Genomic DNA, 22,154 nt, shown 5'->3' with positions numbered 1-22,154 from the left:
GGTAATGAAGACAAAAAAGAACGCGATTGCGGGGAGGTGATTATAACATCAAAAGATTCCTTTAGTAATATTAAAAGGCACGTGTCAAGAAAACACAAGTTTTCTGTCTAAAGGTCGATATTAATACAGCTTTAACAACCTAAACCACCAACACAGAAAAAAAGAAAAAGCCATTTAAATTTGTAAATAATTTGCGGCATTTACCTTGCTACAGCGCGGTCCGTGACACGCTTATGCCATATGCTTTATTAAAGTTGAACAATAAATGGCGCATTCTGCTACAGAACTGCAATGGACTCTGATATTTTAACGAGCCAACAAGGTTGGTGTTGTTTCAAAAGAGAATTAAAATTTGCAATGGAGCGAACGCGGAGCGAGGCGTTAATAAGGAGGGCGTGGGGAGGGAGCGAGGAGCGGAATATTGTACATCCAGAGCGGAGCTTGAGCAGAGTTATTATGGAATGCTTTGAGCGCGGAGCGCAAATTCTTTTCTACTCCACTCCGCTCAAATACTCTGATTCTTAGGTATTAAATTCCTTTACAAAAGCATTTCCAAAAAGTGCAGATTTTTTTGTTTTGTACTCAAAACATTTGATCTTCGTTGGCTTCTTTGTGGGCTGAGCATTCATTTATTTTATGATCGAACATCTTATAGATTTCCTTAACATCCTCTTTATGAAAATTGTTTAGCTCACTGTAAGCCTGCATGTTTATTGTTATACTTTAAATGGCAAATAAGAATATAATATGAGCACTTATAGCCTAACATAGAAATAAAAAACATCACAGAAAAGAATAGCATTGTTTAAAAAACATTCATGTAACTCGCTGTAGAACAACGAGTGAAATATATGTAGTTTTTAAAAAAAAAGTATCTGAAGAGTTTGGTTCCAAAACGCAAAAATCCATTTTGACAAATTTTGGTAAAAACGTGTTTTCTATACCAAGAAAGTGACAAGATGAAAACCACTATTTTCTGTTACAAACTTTCACATCTTCAGGTTATAAAAACATAAAAAATTCAAGTCCATAACTTGATTTTCAAAGATTTATTATAAAAACGGATTATTTTTTCCACAAAATGCAATAAATCCATGACAAGTTTTTATTCAAAATGCTATAAATCTATTGAATCAATAGCTATAAATGTGCATTCATCTTTGATATATTTATTTAGTTGACTAGTTGTACACACTAATTAAAAATATAAACATTAATGTCATTAATCAAAACACTTACTTTGTGATATTAAGAACACTGTCATTGCTGCGATTATACTTTACGTTGTCACGTTTTTCACAGCGATCAGCTGTAAAATGTTTTGGTCCTGCTCGATTTTCGTTGACTTTGAGTAAAATTATGGAACGTTTTTCATAAGATCTGCTGGGGTCAATGTGTTATCATGACAGAAAGTTGATGCTTTCGGCCCGGGCAAACAAGCAACCGTCTTCCGAGTGCCTCTTGCGTAAATTATTAGATGTTGATAGCTTACGTTTCTTTCCCGTCACAGAAAAACATCACAGGTTTATCAATGCTATTAAAGTATTAATTTGTTTTTGTTTGTTTGTTGATCACGAAGTACAAAGTAGATGAGGAAATCTAGGATTCCGTGTACTCAACGCGCCGCTATTGTTTGTTTACATTGCGTGGAATGGTGCGCTGTAATCTGTGGAGCGGATTTATGGCATTCTGTAGAAAAGGGGTAGTGGCGTTTATTGCATTTTGGGAAAAAGGGAGAAAAGATGACAGAATAACACAGCGTATATTGAATTTTGCGTAAAATTAGGAATTTACTTTTTAATACTGACCTGATATAATACTGATTCTGGCAGTAACTCATTTTTTTTCAAAAATGGCGTTTATTGCGTTTTGGAACCAAACTCTTCATCTTAACTTACCTTACAGTATTATATAAAGACAAAACTAAGATCACGCGTCGTCAAGTGTGGCAGTTTGAATTTCATGCAACTTCCGGGTCCTCTTGTAAGCTGTGGCATTATGGGAAAGGTAGTCCTTTTCATAAAGCGTATTGAACGCTGTTGCTGTTTACTGACTACTGTTTCCAAGATGCATTGCAATCTATATCATCATATTCTGAGAGTACAATATAATATATATTAGTATTATTTACTAGTATTTTTGTGCTTGTTACAATTTAATGTAAAGTCTTATTTAAGTACTATTTTTCTTTTTCTGATGTTCGAATAGATGTTCACAGAATAACCAAAATGGGACGTCCCCCTAAAGTCATATCAGGAACATTATTATATGACCAACAGAGGACCATGTAGGACGGTTCTGTAAATGTTCCAAATGTCCTTTCTGTAACGCTCTTATGTGACCACAGAATAACCAATATGGAATATCATCCTACAGTCATATCAGGAATGTTTTTATCTGACCAAAATAGTACCATGTGGGAATGTTCTGTAAATGTTCAAATGTCCTCTCTGTAATGTTCTTATGTGACCAAAGGATAACCAATATGGAACGTCTTCCTACAGTCATATCAGGAACGTTTTTATCTGACTAAAATAGTACTATGTGGGAATGTTCTGTAAATGTTCCAAATGTCCTTTCTGTAACGTTCTTATGTGACCACAGGATAACCAATAAGGAACGTCCCGCTACAGTCATATCAGGAACGTTATGATATGACCAAAATAGTACTATGTGGGAATGTTCTGTTAATGTCTCAAGTGTCCTCTTTTTAACATTCTTATGTGACCACAGGATAACCAATAAGAAACGTCCCGCTACAGTCATATCAGGAACGTTATGATATGACCAAAATAGTACTATGTGGGAATGTTCTGTTAATGTCTCAGGTGTCCACTCTTTAACATTCTTATGTGACCACAGGATAACCAATAAGGAACGTTCTGCTACAGTCATATCAGGAACGTTATGATATGACCAAAATAGTACTATGTGGGAATGTTCTGTTAATGTCTCAGGTGTCCACTCTTTAACATTCTTATGTGACCACAGGATAACCAATAAGGAACGTCTCGCTACAGTCATTTCAGGAACGTTATGATATGACCAAAATAGTACCATGTGGGAATGTTCTGTTAATGTCTCAGGTGTCCTCTCTGTAACATTCTTATGTGACCACAGGATAACCAATAAGGAACGTCCCGCTACAGTCATATCAGGAACGTTATGATATGACCAAAATAGTACTATGTGGGAATGTTCTGTTAATGTCTCAAGTGTCCTCTTTTTAACATTCTTATGTGACCACAGGATAACCAATAAGAAACGTCCCGCTACAGTCATATCAGGAACGTTATGATATGACCAAAATAGTACTATGTGGGAATGTTCTGTTAATGTCTCAGGTGTCCACTCTTTAACATTCTTATGTGACCACAGGATAACCAATAAGGAACGTTCTGCTACAGTCATATCAGGAACGTTATGATATGACCAAAATAGTACTATGTGGGAATGTTCTGTTAATGTCTCAGGTGTCCACTCTTTAACATTCTTATGTGACCACAGGATAACCAATAAGGAACGTCTCGCTACAGTCATTTCAGGAACGTTATGATATGACCAAAATAGTACCATGTGGGAATGTTCTGTTAATGTCTCAGGTGTCCTCTCTGTAACATTCTTATGTGACCACAGGATAACCAATAAGGAACGTCCCACTACAGTCATATCAGAAACGTTATGATATGACCAAAATAGTACCACGTGGGAATGTTCTGTTAATGTCTCAGGTGTCTTCTCTGTAACGTTCTTATGTGACCACAGGATAACCAATAAGAAACGTCCCGCTACAGTCATATCAGGAACGTTATGAAATGACCAAAATTGCATCATGTGGGAATGTTCTGTTAATGTCTCAGGTTTCCTCTCTGTAACGTTCTTATGTGACCACAGAATAACCAATAGGGAACGTCCCGCTACAGTCATATCAGGAATGTTATGATATGACCAAAATAGTACCATTTGGGAATGTTTTGTTAATGTCTCAGGTGTCCTCTCTGTAACGTTCTTACGTGACCACAGGATAACCAATATTGAACGTCTTTCTACAGTCATATCAGGAAAGTTTTTTTCTGACCAAAATAGTACCATGTGGGAATGTTCTGTTAATGTTCCAAATGTCCTTTCTTTAACATTCTTATGTGACCACAGGATAACCAATAAGGAACGTCTCGCTACAGTCATATCAGGATAATGCGTAAAAAAAACGCATCTTGTTGTGCTGTTGGGTGTCAAAATAGAAATGCCAAGAAAGCTGGCCTTCCTTTTTATAGAATACCTTCGTCGAAAACACCATTCGAAAAAAGACGTAGGCAGTTGCAAGCCCTTAAACGGACAGACTGGAGTGATGAAATCATCCGGAATTCTCGTCTCTGCAGTGCTCATTTCATATCGGAACCCATGAAGCTGACATTCTCAGTATGCTATTTCATAATGGTAAACACCATGATCAACCCCACACAGCAGGGGACTCCTATGCGGATCCGCGTTCAAGTCGCCAAACCCGCGTGACTGTCACATTCGTTTTGGAGCCGCGCAGAGGATCAGCTCCGCCTCCGGCAGCGCGGTAAATTCTACTGTCAAACAGCGGATCCTGAACGGACCCATGTCGGATCCTCGGACGCGCCTTTACTGAACGGTTAAACGATGCACACCTGTCAATCGAGATTTTCTTGCTGGGACACGGTTCAGCTGAACCCTCTTTTGAGTAAGTATGATTTATTGATATAATTGTGCCAGTAAACATTGTTTTTTAATCATCCTGTATACTAATGATTGGAATGACGCTGATATTAGGAAAACTTTAGCATGTTCACTCGTGGATAATGGTTTAGCCCTAGCTGTGCATTATTAAGTTTACATGTTGGCAATTTTGGTATAGTGTATCTGCCATCTTCTTTATAATGAAAATTAATCTTTGGCAATTTACTCATTGTTTGACTCGGTCACGGTCACACTGCAAGATGCCATGTGACCTAATCAGTGACGAATTAGGTCAATAAATGAATGCAGGTGTCAGTCAGAGCGACTGTGGTTGGTAAAGACAATCTTCTCGTCTGTTATTTTGAGCGTCTGTGATTTAACCAGAGGTGTGTAACGAATTCCATTTACAGTTTTGGGTAACTAGTACTTTTAAATTGATTTTTAAGGATACATTTACTCAAGTACATTTCTAGTGAAAAAACTGTACTTTTACTTCATTCGGTGAATCGGTGGCGTTACTATGATAAGCAGGGCTCGACATTAAGGCTTGTCCGCTTGTCCGGGACAAGTGGTTTTTTTGCAGGACAAGTGTAAGAGAAAATTAGTTGTCCGACTGGACAAGTTAAATTTCAATCAATGTTACTTCACGTTATGTGCTGTTAACGACGCGCAGCGCAAACACAGAGCGGAATATTGAACAGAGCGCGGCACGCCGACACACACGTTTACATGTTACTGTTATTGTTACTAAACAAGCTGTGCGCGCATTAAACCTGATCGCCAAACACAGAGGGGCGGGAGTCGCGTGGAGTGGAGAGTGATGTTTCTTCAGGCTCCGGCGTGAATATAAATGACTTCACTGTGTGTCAAAAAAGCCGATTTAATTCCTTTTTTTTGTCTCTTCTAACGTTCGGTAAAAACACATAATGGGCTTAAAATCTTGTTTAAGAATCTGTTTTATAATGAGAATCTCTCTTTCAGCGCGCCTATGATTGTGTGTGCTGCCCGACAGCTGATTTGAATCTGACAGAGTTCGTCACTGTACATTAAAAATCCCACACGAACATTACAGCGTAAATGCTAGGTATAAGATTGATTTTATATATATAACATAATCTAGATACATTTATTCTAGTTTTTTAAAACATGGTAATGTTTTAATGTTTTGCTTTAGTGTTTTAATGTCAGACAATCATTGAAAAATCATCTATTATTTTGCTTTAATTGCTAGTCCGGGTTTGGTTGAAGGCTACAGTTTGTCCGGTTAGAACAAGTATGTCTCACTCAAAGTATTCAAATCGTTGACTTTATTAAATGTGCGTAAATGTGTGGTAGGTATAATGCACACACACGCACAGTCCACAAAACCTCCTTTGATCTGAATCAATCCTGCTTATTTTAACTATAACTATTTACACTATTCAGCCGATCTCCTTTCCCGTTATCATTCACCTGCTCTATTCTCCGACACTGCGCAGACTCTCTAGCGGAAAGTTTTGGAACAGTCCTTTTCGCCCCTAATAACAGGGGTGACCGGATTAGTCCATTTATTAAAGGTGACCCTATCCCTAACTTTTCTACAATCATTGAAATGTGGGAAAAATGAAGAGAAAGGCAGCAGATATAGCATCATTCTTCAGAAAGAGTAGCAAGAAGCAGCCAAATGAATCTTAGTAAAATACATTTCAGTGGCCTAAATTCACATGATTTTCTGGTCTCTATGGTATTTTCAGCAATCGGAGATATAAATCCTGGTTTCAAAGTAAATTTCAAAAGTTTTATTTGATTAAATAGTTTAAAAAAACATGACGTTGAATTATGACTATAAATTGTATGTTAATCTCAATTCATTTTAATTAAAATTAAAGTATTGTAGAAGTTGTATGTTATACATTCTGATTAACACACATATAATACTTAAAAGTATTTTAAGGTAGGATGATAGAGATTTTATGTGCCATCAGAGTAACTGCTGGCCCCTACCTGGCCACCCCTATGAAAAATCCCTTGCTCCGCCACTGATTAGCAAAACACAAAAAATACATTATATTATAAATCTTTACCCGGACAAATGACTTTTGTGCATGGACAAGTGCAACGCAAATTTACTTGTCCGAAGGACAAGTTGCTCAAAAAGTTAATGTCAAGCCCTGCATAAAAATATTGTTACACTGAATGACATTTTAGTTGGTGTCTTCTGTAAAATTCCAGTAAAAATGTATGGTAGTTATTATTTTTTGCTCAGAAAAACATAAAGTTAAACAGGACATATTCTAATGTATGTGAAAAAGACTTAATTTAAAGCTCTTTTACACTTTTATTTTTTTATGCTTTAAACTCCCTTTTCGTCTTTGACCCATGTAGAAGTGTCCTCTGGTGTTGCAATGCCAACTGCATCCACTTGCAGAGAAACAATCAAGCTCCCAGTGAAATACAGCACTTATGAGAGTTTCCAGAAGGACCTGAAAGCTGCTGTATCATCCACAGACAGTGGGTTTGGTTTGGTGTAATTACTGTTCAGTGAACAAACATGTGACTTCAAATCAATTCTAAAGTTCAAGTTAAACTACATACAGGTCAAAGGATTGACTCACTGAATTCAAATCAAGATGGCTGAGATGTCTTTACAAACAATCTGGGAGGCCATTCAACAGAGCAAGGCTGAAATGACTGCTCATATTGACTCTGAAATTGAACCACTGCAGTCAAGTCTCAATAACATTTATGGTGCTCTATTATCACTTGGTGAACAAATATCTGAAATTGAGCATCGAGTGAGCAGTAATGAGGACAATGTAGAAAACTTAACATCAAGAGTACATACGTTGGAGGAGGAGAATGCTTACCTAAAGGAAAAAGTGGATGAAGCTGAAAACAGGAGTCGTTTAAACAATCTCCGTTTCGTTAATGTCCCTGAGAAGAGCGAAGGAGTTGACGTGATTGGGTTTTTGTCCCAGCTGATACTTGATCAACTCGGCAGTGATAATTTCTCAATTTCTCCGGTGATTGAAAGAGCTCATCGTACTCCGTCGTACAATTCAAAGAAATCAAATAAACCTCGACCGATCATTGCCAAGTTCCTCCACTACATGGATAAATCTAAAATTCTACGCTTGGCCAGGGAGAAAAAGGGGCTACTTTACAAGGGATCGCAGATTCATATTTTTCCTGATTTTAGCGCTGCCCTGGTCAAACGACGCAGGCAGTTTGATGCTATAAAAAAGAAGCTACGTGAAATGGGCTGTAGATACTCCTTGGTGTATCCATGTACCTTGAAGGTCGATGTGGACGGTAAACCAAAACTTTTTCGTAGTGTTGAGGACGCGGAGAAATACCTCAATGGCATCAGTGCTTCTTCATAGGCACCGTGAGCGTGAGTAGTTGAATATATACAATGGATTGTTTTGAGAGTTAATTTTCCGTTATCAAGGTAACGTTATGCTACTCCGATCCTGATGTTGCTTTTTTAGGAATGTGGGCGTGTATGTTCTCGACTACACGCTTGTTTTGTTTGCTGCACATAGTTTTTGCTGTCGTAATGAGTGACGTAAACTCGATCTGTTTGTTGTTTGCTTATCTGTCACAATTTTTTGTAAATGAATACGGATTAGCTCATTAATGCATCGATATGCAAGGATTTGTGAAAGTAGTCTGGATCTATACTATTACATAATTGATACCCTACAGTACATATATGTTTTGTTTTTTATGTTTCGTTTTTGTTTTGTGTTATACATGTTTCTAAATGTACAGTGTGCGCACCACTTTTTCCACTACTTAACCCTAATGTTGTTAAGTTTCTATAATAATGATGGCCTCTGATTCTTTTAAAGGTCTTAAGTTAATTCATTTGAATATTAGAAGCCTTTTGTCTAAAATAGATCTTCTAAGAGCTTGGGTAAGTCACAATAAACCTGATATTATCACAGTTTCTGAAACATGGCTACATAGTGGCATATCTGATAGTGATATTGAAATAGATGGTTACCTGTTATACAGGGTTGATAGAGGGTCAAGAGGCGGTGGAGTGGTCACTTATGTGTGTACAAACTTGTGTTCTCAGTATTCGACTCCTAAAATTGGGCCAATTGATTTTGAATGTGTTTTTGTTAATATAATATTACATGCAAATAAAATGCTTACTATTGGAAACATATATAGACCTCCTTCAGCCCCCTCTTGGCTCTATGAAGAATATGTTGGCAACCCTAAGCTCTTTAGAAAAGAACAATGAATGTATAATTCTAGGTGATTTTAATAGCAACTGGCTCGATCGATCCTCAGCTGTAGATAGAAACCTAATTAATAGTGTGAATTTATCACAACTGATTAATACACCTACCAGAGTAAACTTACAATCATCAACTTTAATTGATTGGATACTTGTAAGTTGTAACCAATCCTGAAAGAATATTCTCCTCCAGAGTCATGCCTAATTGTTTAAGTGATCAATCTGTAATTTATTGTGTGTGGAAAATTAAAATGTATAAAGTTCCCCCTAAAGATATAACATTTAGACAGTGTAAATATTTTGATGTGAACCTTTTTAATGATGACATGAGCAATATTAACTGGCAGTGTCTATTGCTTATACCTAATGTTAATGATGCATGGGATTTCTTTTACAGTGAGGTTATGAATGTAATTATAAATCAGCATGCTCCACTTAAAACAGTTAGAGTAAAAGGGACTCGTTTTCCCTGAATTAATTCAGAATTGATTTCTCTGTTTAAGCGAAGAGATGTAGCTTGGGCCAAATTTCGCCTTACTAGAAACCAAAGTGACTGGGAAATATATAGACAATTACGTAACTGTAGTAAAACTAAAACAAGGAATGCAAAGTCAGAATATTATAAAAATAGCTTACATAGAGAATTTAAGAATCCTAGACAATTTTGGAATAAACTTAATACTTTACTTAACCGTAACAAAATGGAGCGAATCAATCAATTGAATATTAATAATGAAATTATACAGAATCCTGCAATAATTACACAAACTTTCAATGAACATTTTGTTGCAGTCTCTCAAGCTAAGGAGACCCCTTATTTACATGCATCTTTTAAAAATTCCCCGCCCCAAAATTCTTTTTCTTTTAAACTGATTTCTCCTATAGATGTTTATCAAACTATTGCAAAACTGAAGTGGAGCACTGGTGCTGGACCGGACGGAATGGAATCTAAGTTTATAAAATATGCATCACATATTCTGATGTTTCCCTGGCAAAACTATTTCATTTATCTATAAATACAAATTCACTTCCACCTATTTGGAAGATGACTAGGGTATTACATGTTTTCAAGGGTGGAAAATCAGATGATTTGAATAACTACAGACCTATTTCTATTATATGTTCAGTCCAAAAAATATTTGAGAAATTAATTTTTTTGCAGTTATGTGAATTTATTGAAGATCATGGTATATTATCTTCTGAACAATCTGGATTTAGACCTAATCATTCTACTACTACAGCTCTTCTCAACTTCACTAATGATGTGTTTACAGCATTTGATGAAGGGAAATATACAGGTGCCATTTTTATTGATTTTTCCAAAGCGTTTGATACAGTTGATCATTATTTACTCCTAGATAAATTGTATTCAATTGGCTTAAGTCAAAAAACGTTATTATGGTTCAATGCCTATTTACATGGTAGGCGTCAATATGTTGCATTACAAAACACATGCTCCACAAATCTAATTATAGGTAAAGGTGTGCCCCAAGGTTCTGTACTGGGGCCACTTCTTTTTTCTGTTTATATTAATGATTTACCCAATATTTGTTTATCCTGTAATGTTCAACTTTATGCTGATGATACAGTTTTATATGTATCACACAACCTAAAGGACCAGGTACAAAATGCACTGCAATCTGATTTTATTATTGTACAGAAGTGGCTCAGAGAACACAACCTTTTTCTTAATGAGAAAAAAACTTGTGCTATGCTGTTCAAATTGAGACCATCTAAAGTTATCACAAATGAATTGCAAATTTTTATGATTGATGGGAGATCTCTTGTAAATGTAAATGCATTTAAGTACCTTGGTCTGTGGTTAGATACTGAATTATCATTTAAAGTTCATATTGAAGCTACAATTAAGAAAGTCAAACAATGTTTGTGTCAGTTGTATCGTTCTTTTGATTGTTTTACATTTGAAATAAGAAACCGTATTGTACAACAACTCCTTTTACCATTAATTGATTATGCTGATATTGTTTATCATACAACAAGTGTTACTTCTCTTAAAGCTTTAGATCTTTTATTTAATTCCATATGTAGATTTGTTTTAAGATGTCCATTTATGACACATCACTGTACGCTTTATGAAAAATTGGATTGGCTCCAACCTAAAGAAAGAAGAATGTATCACTGGTTTGTGTTTATTTTTAGTTGCATTAATTATCCCACTAAATGTCCAGCGTATCTTCAAAAGCATTTTGTTAGACACACCTCAGTCTATCCCATACGACAATTGCTCCATCCATTTTTTGCTATCCCAAGAATTAACCGGGAAATTGGGAGAAGAGCTTTCTGTCATAAGGCTCCTATGGATTGGAATAAACTCCCATTGTCACTGAAATCAATTACATCTTTATATTCATTTAAAGTGGAGCTATCTTTATATTTAAAGACAACATGTTCATGTCCTAACTGAGGATTTTTCCTAGTCTACATTGTAGAAATGTTGTGCTCTTTTGAATTTTGCATTATACTGTTGCATTGTTATGTGATCAGTTCATGTTGATTTACTTATGTCAATGTAATCATATAAATTATTACTGTATAATTTGGGGTTGGTGGTGGCTTTGTGTAGGAGAACTGTGAATGATGTCATGTGAGGAGTTCTTTTTTTTTTTTTTTTTTTCCTATTGTTATTTTGTTTTGTTTGTTTATTTTGTATTTTTTTTTTTTTGTATGTGTTAATGTATGTGTATTGAGCAAGTGTGGCTCTGGTTGTTATTTTCAATTAATGAGTTAAGGATCCTCTTGAAAATGAGATGATACATCTCAAGAGGCTATCCAAAATAAAAGAAAGAAAGAAAGTTTAAACCGCATGTTAGCTCATTTTGGAATGTGCCAATTACTCAACAACAGCATTAGTGCATGTTTCTGCACTATTTTGTTCACAATTACGAAAAACAGTTTTGCAACGTAGTTTGTCAAAGTCATTTATTACATAGAAAATATGAGGTTATGTCTCATTTACAACAGTTCACTGCATTAACTGTTTTGTTAAAAAAACAGTAAGCAATGTTAGACAAATGTGTCTTATTCAAGTTTAATAAAACGCAAACAGTGCTTTGCCTGGGTTCTTGAATAAACTAAAAAAAACGTGGCTGGAGAGTTTATATCAACATTTGAAATGCTGTAAAATACAGTACTGCTTAAACGTTGTCCAGTAGTTGATGAAGTTTAGTAACTGTGTTGTATTATGTGTCAATGGCATCTGAAAAGGGCACATTAGGATTTGGCAGGGTACTCAATTCCTTCTGGAACTGACACTCCATCGCTGTCATGACTTGGGGGACCATCCCAGTCAATCCCATAATTTTCATCCACCTGTTTAATGAAAATCAGTCAATGTGGATGTAGTTATAACAGTTATGACTAGGGGTGTGACAAGATCTTGTGCAACGAGATCAATATGATTAAAATGTGTCACAAGATTAATTATGTCAAGATTTATCATGGAGATGAAATCTGTCTCTTGATATCAGCATAAAGTTGAGAACAGAGCATGCAATAGTCTGTTTTGTACATCGTGTGGTTTTTTGTTTGGATTTCCAATAATGTTCATTTGGGAACTCGTATAAAGTCTTAAATTACATGAGTCTAACTTACACGATTAAATCTCTGCATGTTTTTGCTCAAGAATAACAGTGGCTGTAGCATTTCTACTGTAATTGGACAAATATTAAAGATTTAAATAACTTTAGATTAGAGTTAAAATCCAAAGTAATGATAACATCTGTGGGTCTGCTAGTGCCCTCTGTTATAATACATATTATCAATTACCAAAATAATTGTTATGGACAGTCCTAGATTAGTTAAAGCATTTCAGAGTTATGTGATTTCTGTTTCCCGTTCATTTTATCATTGAGGATTTTTTTGAAGTGTAAAAATCTTGTTCTCGTGGAGTGTCTCGTCACACCCCTGGTTATGACTGTGGAAAAATAAATTAGGCATGATGATCAAATTAACAACTTATGGCATTGGTTCTCTATAAAACGTAACTCTGATTAGTCAGTAGTTGAATTTATAGACGATATATTCACATCATTAGCAGCGCTGTTTTATACAAATGCAACTGTCATCATGTAGTGTTCTTTTTTTTGCATGCACTAAAAATATCAGCATGCTCAAAGATCTATACATGCTTCTCATTGTAGTGTTTTACACTAAATGATGTTTTTATTAACAAAGTTCGGGAGGAACACGTTCAAATAATCAACCTAATCACCTCAACTACGACCAGCTGTTGACAATCAGTAATCAGGTATCCACCTGATTGGCATCAACAGAAACCTATATAGACTGGAAACCAACTCACCCTCATTCCTTGATAGTTTCAGCAGGAACTGAACATTGCTTAAACTTAAGACAAACATCAACCAACGCCAACTTCTTCTCTAAGAAGTTCCACAATCTTCATATCTCTCTCCAACCAACTCTTCCATCTACAAATCAACACCCCGCCGCAAAGCCACAAACTAAACAAGGAAAGATCACAAAGCTACATCTCTACTCACCAAAAGGTTTTCCATCCTCGCAAGAGCGGTTTCGTCAGACAGCACCAGCAGGCCTTCAGCCTGTCCAGGTTGTGATCAAGATTCTGCCGCCAAGCCTCAATAATTTTTTCGCTCCGAAGATTGCCGCAAAGCAGCCTGCCATGCACTGCACGATGCAACACATCCCAGCGATACAGGTTTCCCATCCAGCTCAAGCATGTTTCCGCCAGCGGTGTTATAGCCCTGCTTTTACAAATCTTTCCGTCTAATTTCTAACCCTTTCCCCTGCCTGTGTCTCCACTATCGGGCTCGAGCACGAGGCTACCTCCGCTAGCAGCATATGCACAGACGCCCCTACCTTTTCCCCCTTGTTTTCTTATAATTATAAATCAAACTGGTATGACATACAGCACACATTAATTCGTAACTTACATCATGTTGCCGGTTGCGCAAGAAATAACTTCAAAGCCACATTCACACTGGCAGTGGAAGCAGGTCCTGTAATCCAACAGCTACATTAATTTAATTCCATACTGGGAAACGTGATCGTTTTACATAAGGAACACAACCCGAGCCCATATTGATTCCTGCCCCGCGCTGCAGTCGACACATTGATGTTGTTCCGCTGGCTCGTGTGCGTACCCTGCTCTGGGGTGCTTTTCCCGAGCAACAGCATAACGCGCTGCTAAACCACCATACCGTGGATAGTTGGAGAGGCCAGCTGGCTTGTCATGACTATTTCCCGAAAACATAGCAACTTTGTCGCACATCCGTCGCTGAACTATGTTGGCTCAACAATAAAGTAAATGATGTCAAGACAAATTAATCTGTTCAGATCGATTTAATTTCCTATTATTGCTGTAAACTACATGCATCACATCTAAAGCTTTTGTTGTCATGTTTTAGTTCTCTGTTGTTTAAATCCAAGATTCGTCTTTCATTCGCAAGTTTCCTTCTACGTCACTCATTCCAGGGATTCCCCAGGGTCTTAAAGCTCGTTGTTATGCGCAGTTTTCCAAAAACAGCGCTTCAATTCTGTTTACAACCTAAAAGACATGATACAGACTTTGTTTATATTTAGATTACGGTTATAGAAATCACTGCATGCTGCTTTCTTATTTGTTTAAAAGCATGATCTACCCAAGTCTACATGTTATACTAACTATAGAACTATACTTCTAACCACAGCTGTCCAACTGATATTTGGACCTTTAATGCGGCTGATAAATAACGTCACTGAGCCTGACTAAACTTACGAGCATTTTATTTGAGATCTTTTCAAATAAAAGATCATGTCATTTAATTCAACATGGATGAAAGTGCAATTTTAAATAAATTATTTATTGATAAATAAAGTTCTATTAAAGAAGCGAATTTTGTTTGTAGCCTATTGCCATCAATCATAGTTCTTTGAAATAAAATTGAAATCGGCCAAAGCATGTATCAGCATGTCACAATTAAAGTAAAAATTGAAATTCTAAATTAGCCAAGGAAATTGGAACCAGTGCATCTTCACTTGAAACCCCCACCTCAAATGCCTCTTTAGATACCATCCTCCAAGCTGTATCCCCCAGAATCCTACAAACCTACCCAACCCCTAGAAAGAGCCTCAAGACCTTCTACTCTTCTTACAACCTGTTTTTCCTGATTTTGTCCCTACTCACCATCTCATTCATATCCTACATCAATCACCACAAGAACCTGAAAGCCAGCTCCATTAAAGGATGCCTAAGTGGAATTCAAAATTTTCCACAAACTTCTTTTTCACTCACCCTCTCCAGTAATAGCTAGAACCCAGACATCCACGCTCATTAGGAATCCAAAGAACCCACCCGTCCTGATGCAAGACAGCCAGTAACCTTAGAAATACTCACCATATGCATCTCCACCCTTTGTCGAGATTTCCAGTCCACCAACACTACCCTCATACTCTACGCAATGTTCATTCTGGCCATCACTTGCAACTTCAATCCAAATAATCACCCAACAGTTTTCAGATCTATCACTTCCGGACAACGATACCATTTCTTATTCCATCAAACAAAGCAAGACTGACCAAGTGAGAAAAGGCCATTCCATTTACATCTTCAACTTCCAAACACCAATTCAACCATACCACACTCTCCTAGCATATCTACATTCCAGCGACTCCCAGGCTAGATCCACATCAAACCCATCAAACCCTGACTCAAATCGCCAGGTTACACGCTTCCGGTTCCACAACACCTTAAATCTGTCCTACTCATATCTGGCTTCCCAGCAGACCTCTTCTCCAAAACCTACATTCGATTGAATCGCTCCAACATCAAAGAAGCTCAATGAACTTTCATCAGCGGATCCCACCAGCTCCATCCCACCAGCTCTAAGACCACATAAACTATCAGACTTTATCCACTGCCGCAGCAGTGATGTTTCCTCTGCTCCCGCAGGAGCCCCCCCTTTTTTCCTGCACTCTACTAACCTCCACTGCTATGGAAGTGGTTTCCCTCTGCTCCCGCAGGAGCCCTCCCTTGCACAATTTCTCCACCGCCACAGCAGTGATGTTTTCCTCTGCTCTAACATCAAACCGCTCCCACATCAGAGAAACCCAACGAACCCTCATCAGCGGATCCCACCAGCTCCAAGACTGTATAAACTATTAGACTTTATCCACTGCCGCAGCAGTGTCATTTCTCTGCTCCCGCAGGAGCCCTCCCTTCCACAATTTCTCCACCACTACAGCAGTGATGTTCCCTCTACTCTCACATCAAACCACTCCCACATCAGAGAAACCCAACGAATCCTCATCAGCGGATCCCACCAGCTCCAGGACAAAACAAACTATAAGACTCTCTCCACTGCCACAGCATTGATTTTCCCTCTGCTCCCGCAGGAGCCAGCTTTTTACTAAAATCCACTGCCGCAGTAGTGGTGTTTTACCATCTCCCGCAGGAGATCTGTTCTCCATTGCTGCAGCGGTGCCATTTTCTCTGCTCCCGCAGGAGCCCTGCTTTTACTAATCCCCACTGCAATAGCAGTGATGTTTCCCCTGCTTCCGCAGAAGCCCTACTCTCCACTGCCGCAGCAGTGACTTTCCTCTGCTCCCGCAGGAGCCCTGTTTCCACCGCCGCAGCGGTGGTGGTTCCTCTGCGCCCGCAGGAGCCCTGCTTTCACTCACCGCCACTGCCATCGCAGTGATGATTTCCTCTGCTCCCGCAGGAGCCTGTGTCCACTGCCGCAGCAGTGATGTTTCCCCTGCCTCCTGCAGATGCCTGTCTCTCCACCGCCGCAGCAATGTTGTTTCCTCTGCTCCGCAGGAACACCGCTTTTACTAACCTCCACTGCCACAGCAGTGATGTTTCCTCTGCTCCCGCAGGAGCCCTGCTTTCCACAATTTTTCCTCTACTGCCGCAGCAGTGATGTTTCCCCTGCCCTCGCAGGAACCTGTTTTCACAGTGGTGCCATTTCCTCTGCTCCCGCAGGAGCCCTGCTTTCCACTAATCTCTACTACCATCGCAGTACTGTCTCCTCTGCTCCCGCAGGAGCCCTATATTTCACAATTTCTCAACTGCCACAGCAGTGATGTTTCCTCTGCTCCCGCAGGAGCCCTAATTTTCACAATTTCTCAACTGCCGCAGCAGTGATGTCTGTACTGCTCCCGCAGGAGCCCCACCTTTCACAATCTCCACTGCAACAGCAGTGTCACTTTCCCTGCTCCCGCAGGAGCCCTGCTTTTCACAATCTCTGCTCCCGCAGGAGCTCTGTTTTTCCCAACCGCCGCAGCGGTACTATTCCCTCTGCTCCCGCAGGAGCCATGCCTTCTCACAATCTCCACTGCCACAGCAGTGTCACTTTCCCTGCTCCCGCAGGAGCCCTGATTTTACTAATCTCTGCTCCCGCAGGAGCTCTATTTTTCCACCGCCACAGCGGTGCTGTCTCCTCTGCTCCCGCAGGAGCCCTAATTTTCACAATTTCTCAACTGCCGCAGCAGTGATGTTTCCTCTGCTCCCGCAGGAGCCATGCCTTCTCACAATCTCCACTGCCACAGCAGTGTCACTTTCCCTGCTCCCGCAGGAGCCCTGCTTTTCACAATCTCTGCTCCCGCAGGAGCTCTCTTTCTCCACCGCCACAGCGGTGCTGTCTCCTCTGCTCCCACAGTTTTCCACTGCTCCCGCAGGAGCCCTGTTCTTACAATTTCCCCACTGCCGCAGCAGTGATGTCTCCTCTGCTCCCGCAGGAGCCCTGCTTTTCACAATTTCCAACTGTCACAGCAGTTATGTTTTCTACCATCCCGCAGGAGCCCCGTTACCTCCCACTTTACATTCAGCAATTTTTTGGGGGGACACACACAGTTCCCGGCTGCTGTCCGATGCTAGTTTGCGATCTTTTGGGGGATTGTTCTGGGTTCGGGCCTAAGGCTGAGCCCGGAACCCTCTCCCCGCCAGGAAGCGCTCCGGGCTCAGTCCATTAACGAGCTCGGAGCCCTCTCCTCGGACAGCACGCCAAATACGCATATTAATAACTCTGTTCTGAATTATTTGTAAGTGTGAACTCGTGAAATGATGTTTTTATTAACAAAGTTCGGGAGGAACACGTTCAAATAATCAACCTAATCACCTCAACTACGACCAGCTGTTGACAATCAGTAATCAGGTATCCACCTGATTGGCATCAACAGAAACCTATATAGACTGGAAACCAACTCACCCTCATTCCTTGATAGTTTCAGCATCCCTCCACCTCCCCTTCTCCGCACGATTGCCTAAGTCACCTTACTAACCAGAACAGGGGGGATTGTTCTGGGTTCGGGCCTAAGGCTGAGCCCGGAACCCTCTCCCTGCCAGGAAGTGCTCCGGGCTCAGTCCATTAACGAGCTCGGAGCCCTCTCCTCGGACAGCACGCCAAATACGCATATTAATAACTCTGTTCTGAATTATTTGTAAGTGTGAACTCGTGAAATGTATAGCAGTGTGTTAAACAGCTCAAATGCAAGCATTTTGTTAGAACATTCTGAATCTTGACTTGATGGAAAGCAAGCTTTCATGTCTGTGAATTGTCCAGTTGTCCATTCTGAACTAACCACAGCAATAATAATTTGCAAAAATGTACCATACTCTTCTTGAATAGTGTCCAATGTTGTTGTAATTCACATCTCATTCATTCATACTTGTGCTGCAAACAGTCTTTACCTTTACTGGTTGGCAGATCAATGAAGTATCAATAATTGAAATATCGACAATGCTTCTCATAAATTTTAACTGCACCTTTAAGGGTATATAATCTGATATCTTACTTGAATTGGGTCATCAGTATTGTTGGCACTGTATCTCAACCAAAGCTGGATGGGTGACTGGCTCCCAGCAGTTCTGATGCTGTGGTTATTCCAGGCATCTTTAAAGAAAGCGAGATGCCTCTGCAAATGAGGCGCAAAACTCCAGTGAAGAGCAAAAATGTCAGTCTCTGAATCTGGATTGAGTCTTTCCTCTGTCTCCATGTTGTAGAAGATGTGATAAAACATGCTTAAAACATGTTCATATACATCTCTCCAAAGCCTCTCAATTCTTAGGGGAGAGAAATAATATTAGAAACAAAACATAATTATGTTGATTATATAAAGCCTGATGTAATAATAGCATTTATCCTATATAATGTAGGCTATATAATATTTACCTCTGATTGTGTACGCTTCTCCCTGTAATGTGAGAATTCCTGTTTTCTCCTCTGTGTGCCACCATGTACTCAGCAACTGCAATATTCTCCCCACCTTTATCAGACCGGACCCTTGATGGTAAACCATACTCATTCACAGCAGCCATGAAGTTCCTGAGAACAGTGCATGCTCGGTTATTTGAGGATGCAGACAGATAAACTACTAGTCGGCTGAAACCATCAATACCGCCGTGAATCACCAATCTCCATCTACAGAATAAACAAAAATATTTGTAAATAAGTTCAAACATCAGATTAGAATTATGTGGACATGCGTCACATCAAAAGCATATAGAACCCATAAAAGTGCAAAATAACATTTGATGAATATTTCCAGATATTTCACACATGTGAATGTAATAATATTAACACGTCTAGTAATAAATACTAATCAAAGTACAATCTGTTTAATTAAAATGCAGTATAAACTTAAAAAAATCTAAATCTGCTTAAGTTAAGGTGCTTAATTGAAAAAAAAAATAAGTGTCTGCACATGGACATGATATGCTTGTTATAGTGCCATGCACCCAGTTTGTCTGCCTGTCTGTTTCACCATTTGTCTCTCTCAGGCTGAATCCCAAACCGCCTACTTCCATACTATATAGTACGCAAAGTAGCGCTTTTTACATACTATATATTTGGAAGTAGGAGGTTTGGGATTCAGCCTCAGTATTGCCTATCATCCTCCACGCTCCCTCAGCTGTTTCATGTCTACAATCAAGCTAGCAATCAATGTCATCATCTCTACTCAATTTAAACTTACTCTGTTTAACCCACTGTTGTCTGGTCTTGTACATGTTATGTTGTGTTTAATTGTTACTCCTTTTTTTGGAATTTACCCTGTGGATATTATTTGAATTAAATATATATCTTTGTGCAGGTTTTTCTCCAACAATATGAACCTTTTCTGTTGTATGTACCTGATGAGTTTATGATTGCCGTCAATATGCCACATAGCATTGGGACAAGGAACAGTATACTGACGTCGCCTTATGGTTCGCATCGACATTGCTCGCATCAGTGTTCCATGTGGATCTACTCTCCTTACCGATTCTCGTACTCTCAAAGCTTGTGAGGGAAAAACAGAATGGAGTATAATATCAAATAAAATACTGGTTAGAAAGGTAAACTGTATATTTAACTATTTTTTATTTAGAATCATCCTTACAATGGCAATGTAAGTTATAGGGCATGGCATGGTAACATCAACCTTTATATTGTATAGATAAGCTATTAGTAAATAAAGAGCTCAGATGCAAAACCCACTGTGCGTGTCTGGCAAGATTTTTTGTTAATGAGGCTTTTTATTATACTCTTAATGGATCCGGCCTAAAAAAACTGTATTTCTGAATGACCTTAGGGGCTAAAGTGGATTTGGCATAAAATTATTTGATGAACATGTAGTAGGCTAACATGTTCAGAGCATTCAATTACAATCATGATCAAATTTTTGGCAGAGGTGGCATTTAATGCATATAAACTCTTCAAATCTAATTATAAACAACATCTCAACAGCCTCATAGTACATATTTTTATAACTGTGAATGGTAAAAATCTTGTTGAAAATGCAAGGGTTCTTACTTTGAACATGGAGACCTCGTGAATGCTGATGACCATGAATTATTCTGTACCCCGAGTTTGGATACAATCTTTGTATGTCTTCAATGGTGCTGTCAAGTTCTGCATCACTTATAGTAGAATACAGATCAAATACCCTAGATACAATGATAGACAGTGTTAAGACTATTTAAAGTGATCAAACATTTTACATTACAAATGTTGCCATTTAATACACTAATGTCTACGGTTATGGTTACTGTAGCAAAACCATAGCTTATTTTGATTACTACAATGTATAAATGTAGTAAGCATGGTTTTAGTAAATTCATTTCAGCATTCATAAATTTGAATGCTTACCTTCATATATCATTCTTTCAAAGTACATTAACACCAAGACATTTCTATAATAACCCTTTTCACATATTCACATATCCATTCGTTTCTTATGACATAACCTACAATATACATACATGTCTTCTGTATTCACGGTGCATGAAATCACAAAATGAGGTAGCCTACGATCACAACTTACTGCCAGATCATGCACAGCGAACAAGCACATAACAAAGAACGGTTATAATACAATACGTCAACACTAACAATGGCAATGGTTATAGATAGTACGTAAATAAGTTTCATTGTAAATCTACGTGCACGCTAACTTAGCCCAAATCACTACTAACTTTGTCTTACCTCATATGATGCTGTTCCATCCTCCGTCTGATGGTTTTGTTGCTTACTTCAAATAAGTCTGCTATCTCCTGAACAGTAAAACCACTCAAAAGATGCATCCGTATCGTCTCTACAGGTATGTCGTACTTTGGACGACCAGGGCCAAGGCGATCCCCAAGACAGTTTGCTGCCTGAAGGCACTCCACAACATCCTGCAACTTACTAAGAACCACTGGATCTACAACAGAGTTTGTGACAGCCGCAAAGTTTCCAAGAGTATCCAAAATAGCTTCAACTCGAAGCAAAATAAACTCGTCATTATCGGTGATATTTGCTAGCTCATTTAATTCAGCTGCTACACCGTTGATCACCGCCATTGCTGAACCAGTGTCGTTCAGCCCCGCCCACTGCTTAGCATTGAATTTGCATACAAGTTGAAAATGAAAACCAAAATGAAAAAAAGACCAATAAATAAAAAAGAACATAAAATTAAAAATGAACTTTACATTTTAATTTTGTCCCTATTATTGCTTGGGCATGAATAAAAAGCCTTTTAAAAAATGTATTTAAAGATTCCTTTTCAAGCTTTCCTTTTTATTTTAATATTGTCAGTCTTGACTCAAGATTATATTGAAAATGAAATGTCAAATCATCAATTTAATTAAATTTTTCAATTTGGCCAGAATGATGCTTCATCACGTTAAAAATGAAAATGAAATAATTTAATGTAATGTTTTAATTTTTATTTTAGCATTTCATTTTCAAATTTGGGACATATTTTGCGATTTTATTTTTTATTC

At 38.5% G+C, this 22,154-nt stretch overlaps 1 protein-coding gene across 1 annotated transcript; it reads right to left on the bottom strand.

The window, feature by feature from the left end:
• Nucleotides 1–11,753: 11,753 nt before the first annotated feature.
• Nucleotides 11,754–21,790, bottom strand: LOC141359472 (uncharacterized). The gene is made up of 6 exons (XM_073861978.1): nt 21,376–21,790; nt 20,704–20,837; nt 20,043–20,190; nt 19,084–19,332; nt 18,707–18,974; nt 11,754–12,265 (listed from the first exon to the last, which is right to left on the bottom strand). The coding sequence occupies exons 1-6, from the start codon at nt 21,729–21,731 to the stop codon at nt 12,167–12,169; spliced, it is 1,254 nt and encodes a 417-aa protein (XP_073718079.1). The 5' UTR covers nt 21,732–21,790; the 3' UTR covers nt 11,754–12,166.
• Between the last annotated feature and the right edge of the window lie 364 nt (nt 21,791–22,154).

The sequence above is a fragment of the Misgurnus anguillicaudatus genome, chromosome 23, assembly GCF_027580225.2.
Source record: "Misgurnus anguillicaudatus chromosome 23, ASM2758022v2, whole genome shotgun sequence".
NCBI lineage: Eukaryota > Metazoa > Chordata > Actinopteri > Cypriniformes > Cobitidae > Misgurnus > Misgurnus anguillicaudatus.
This window is presented reverse-complemented; position numbering and strand designations above follow the sequence as displayed.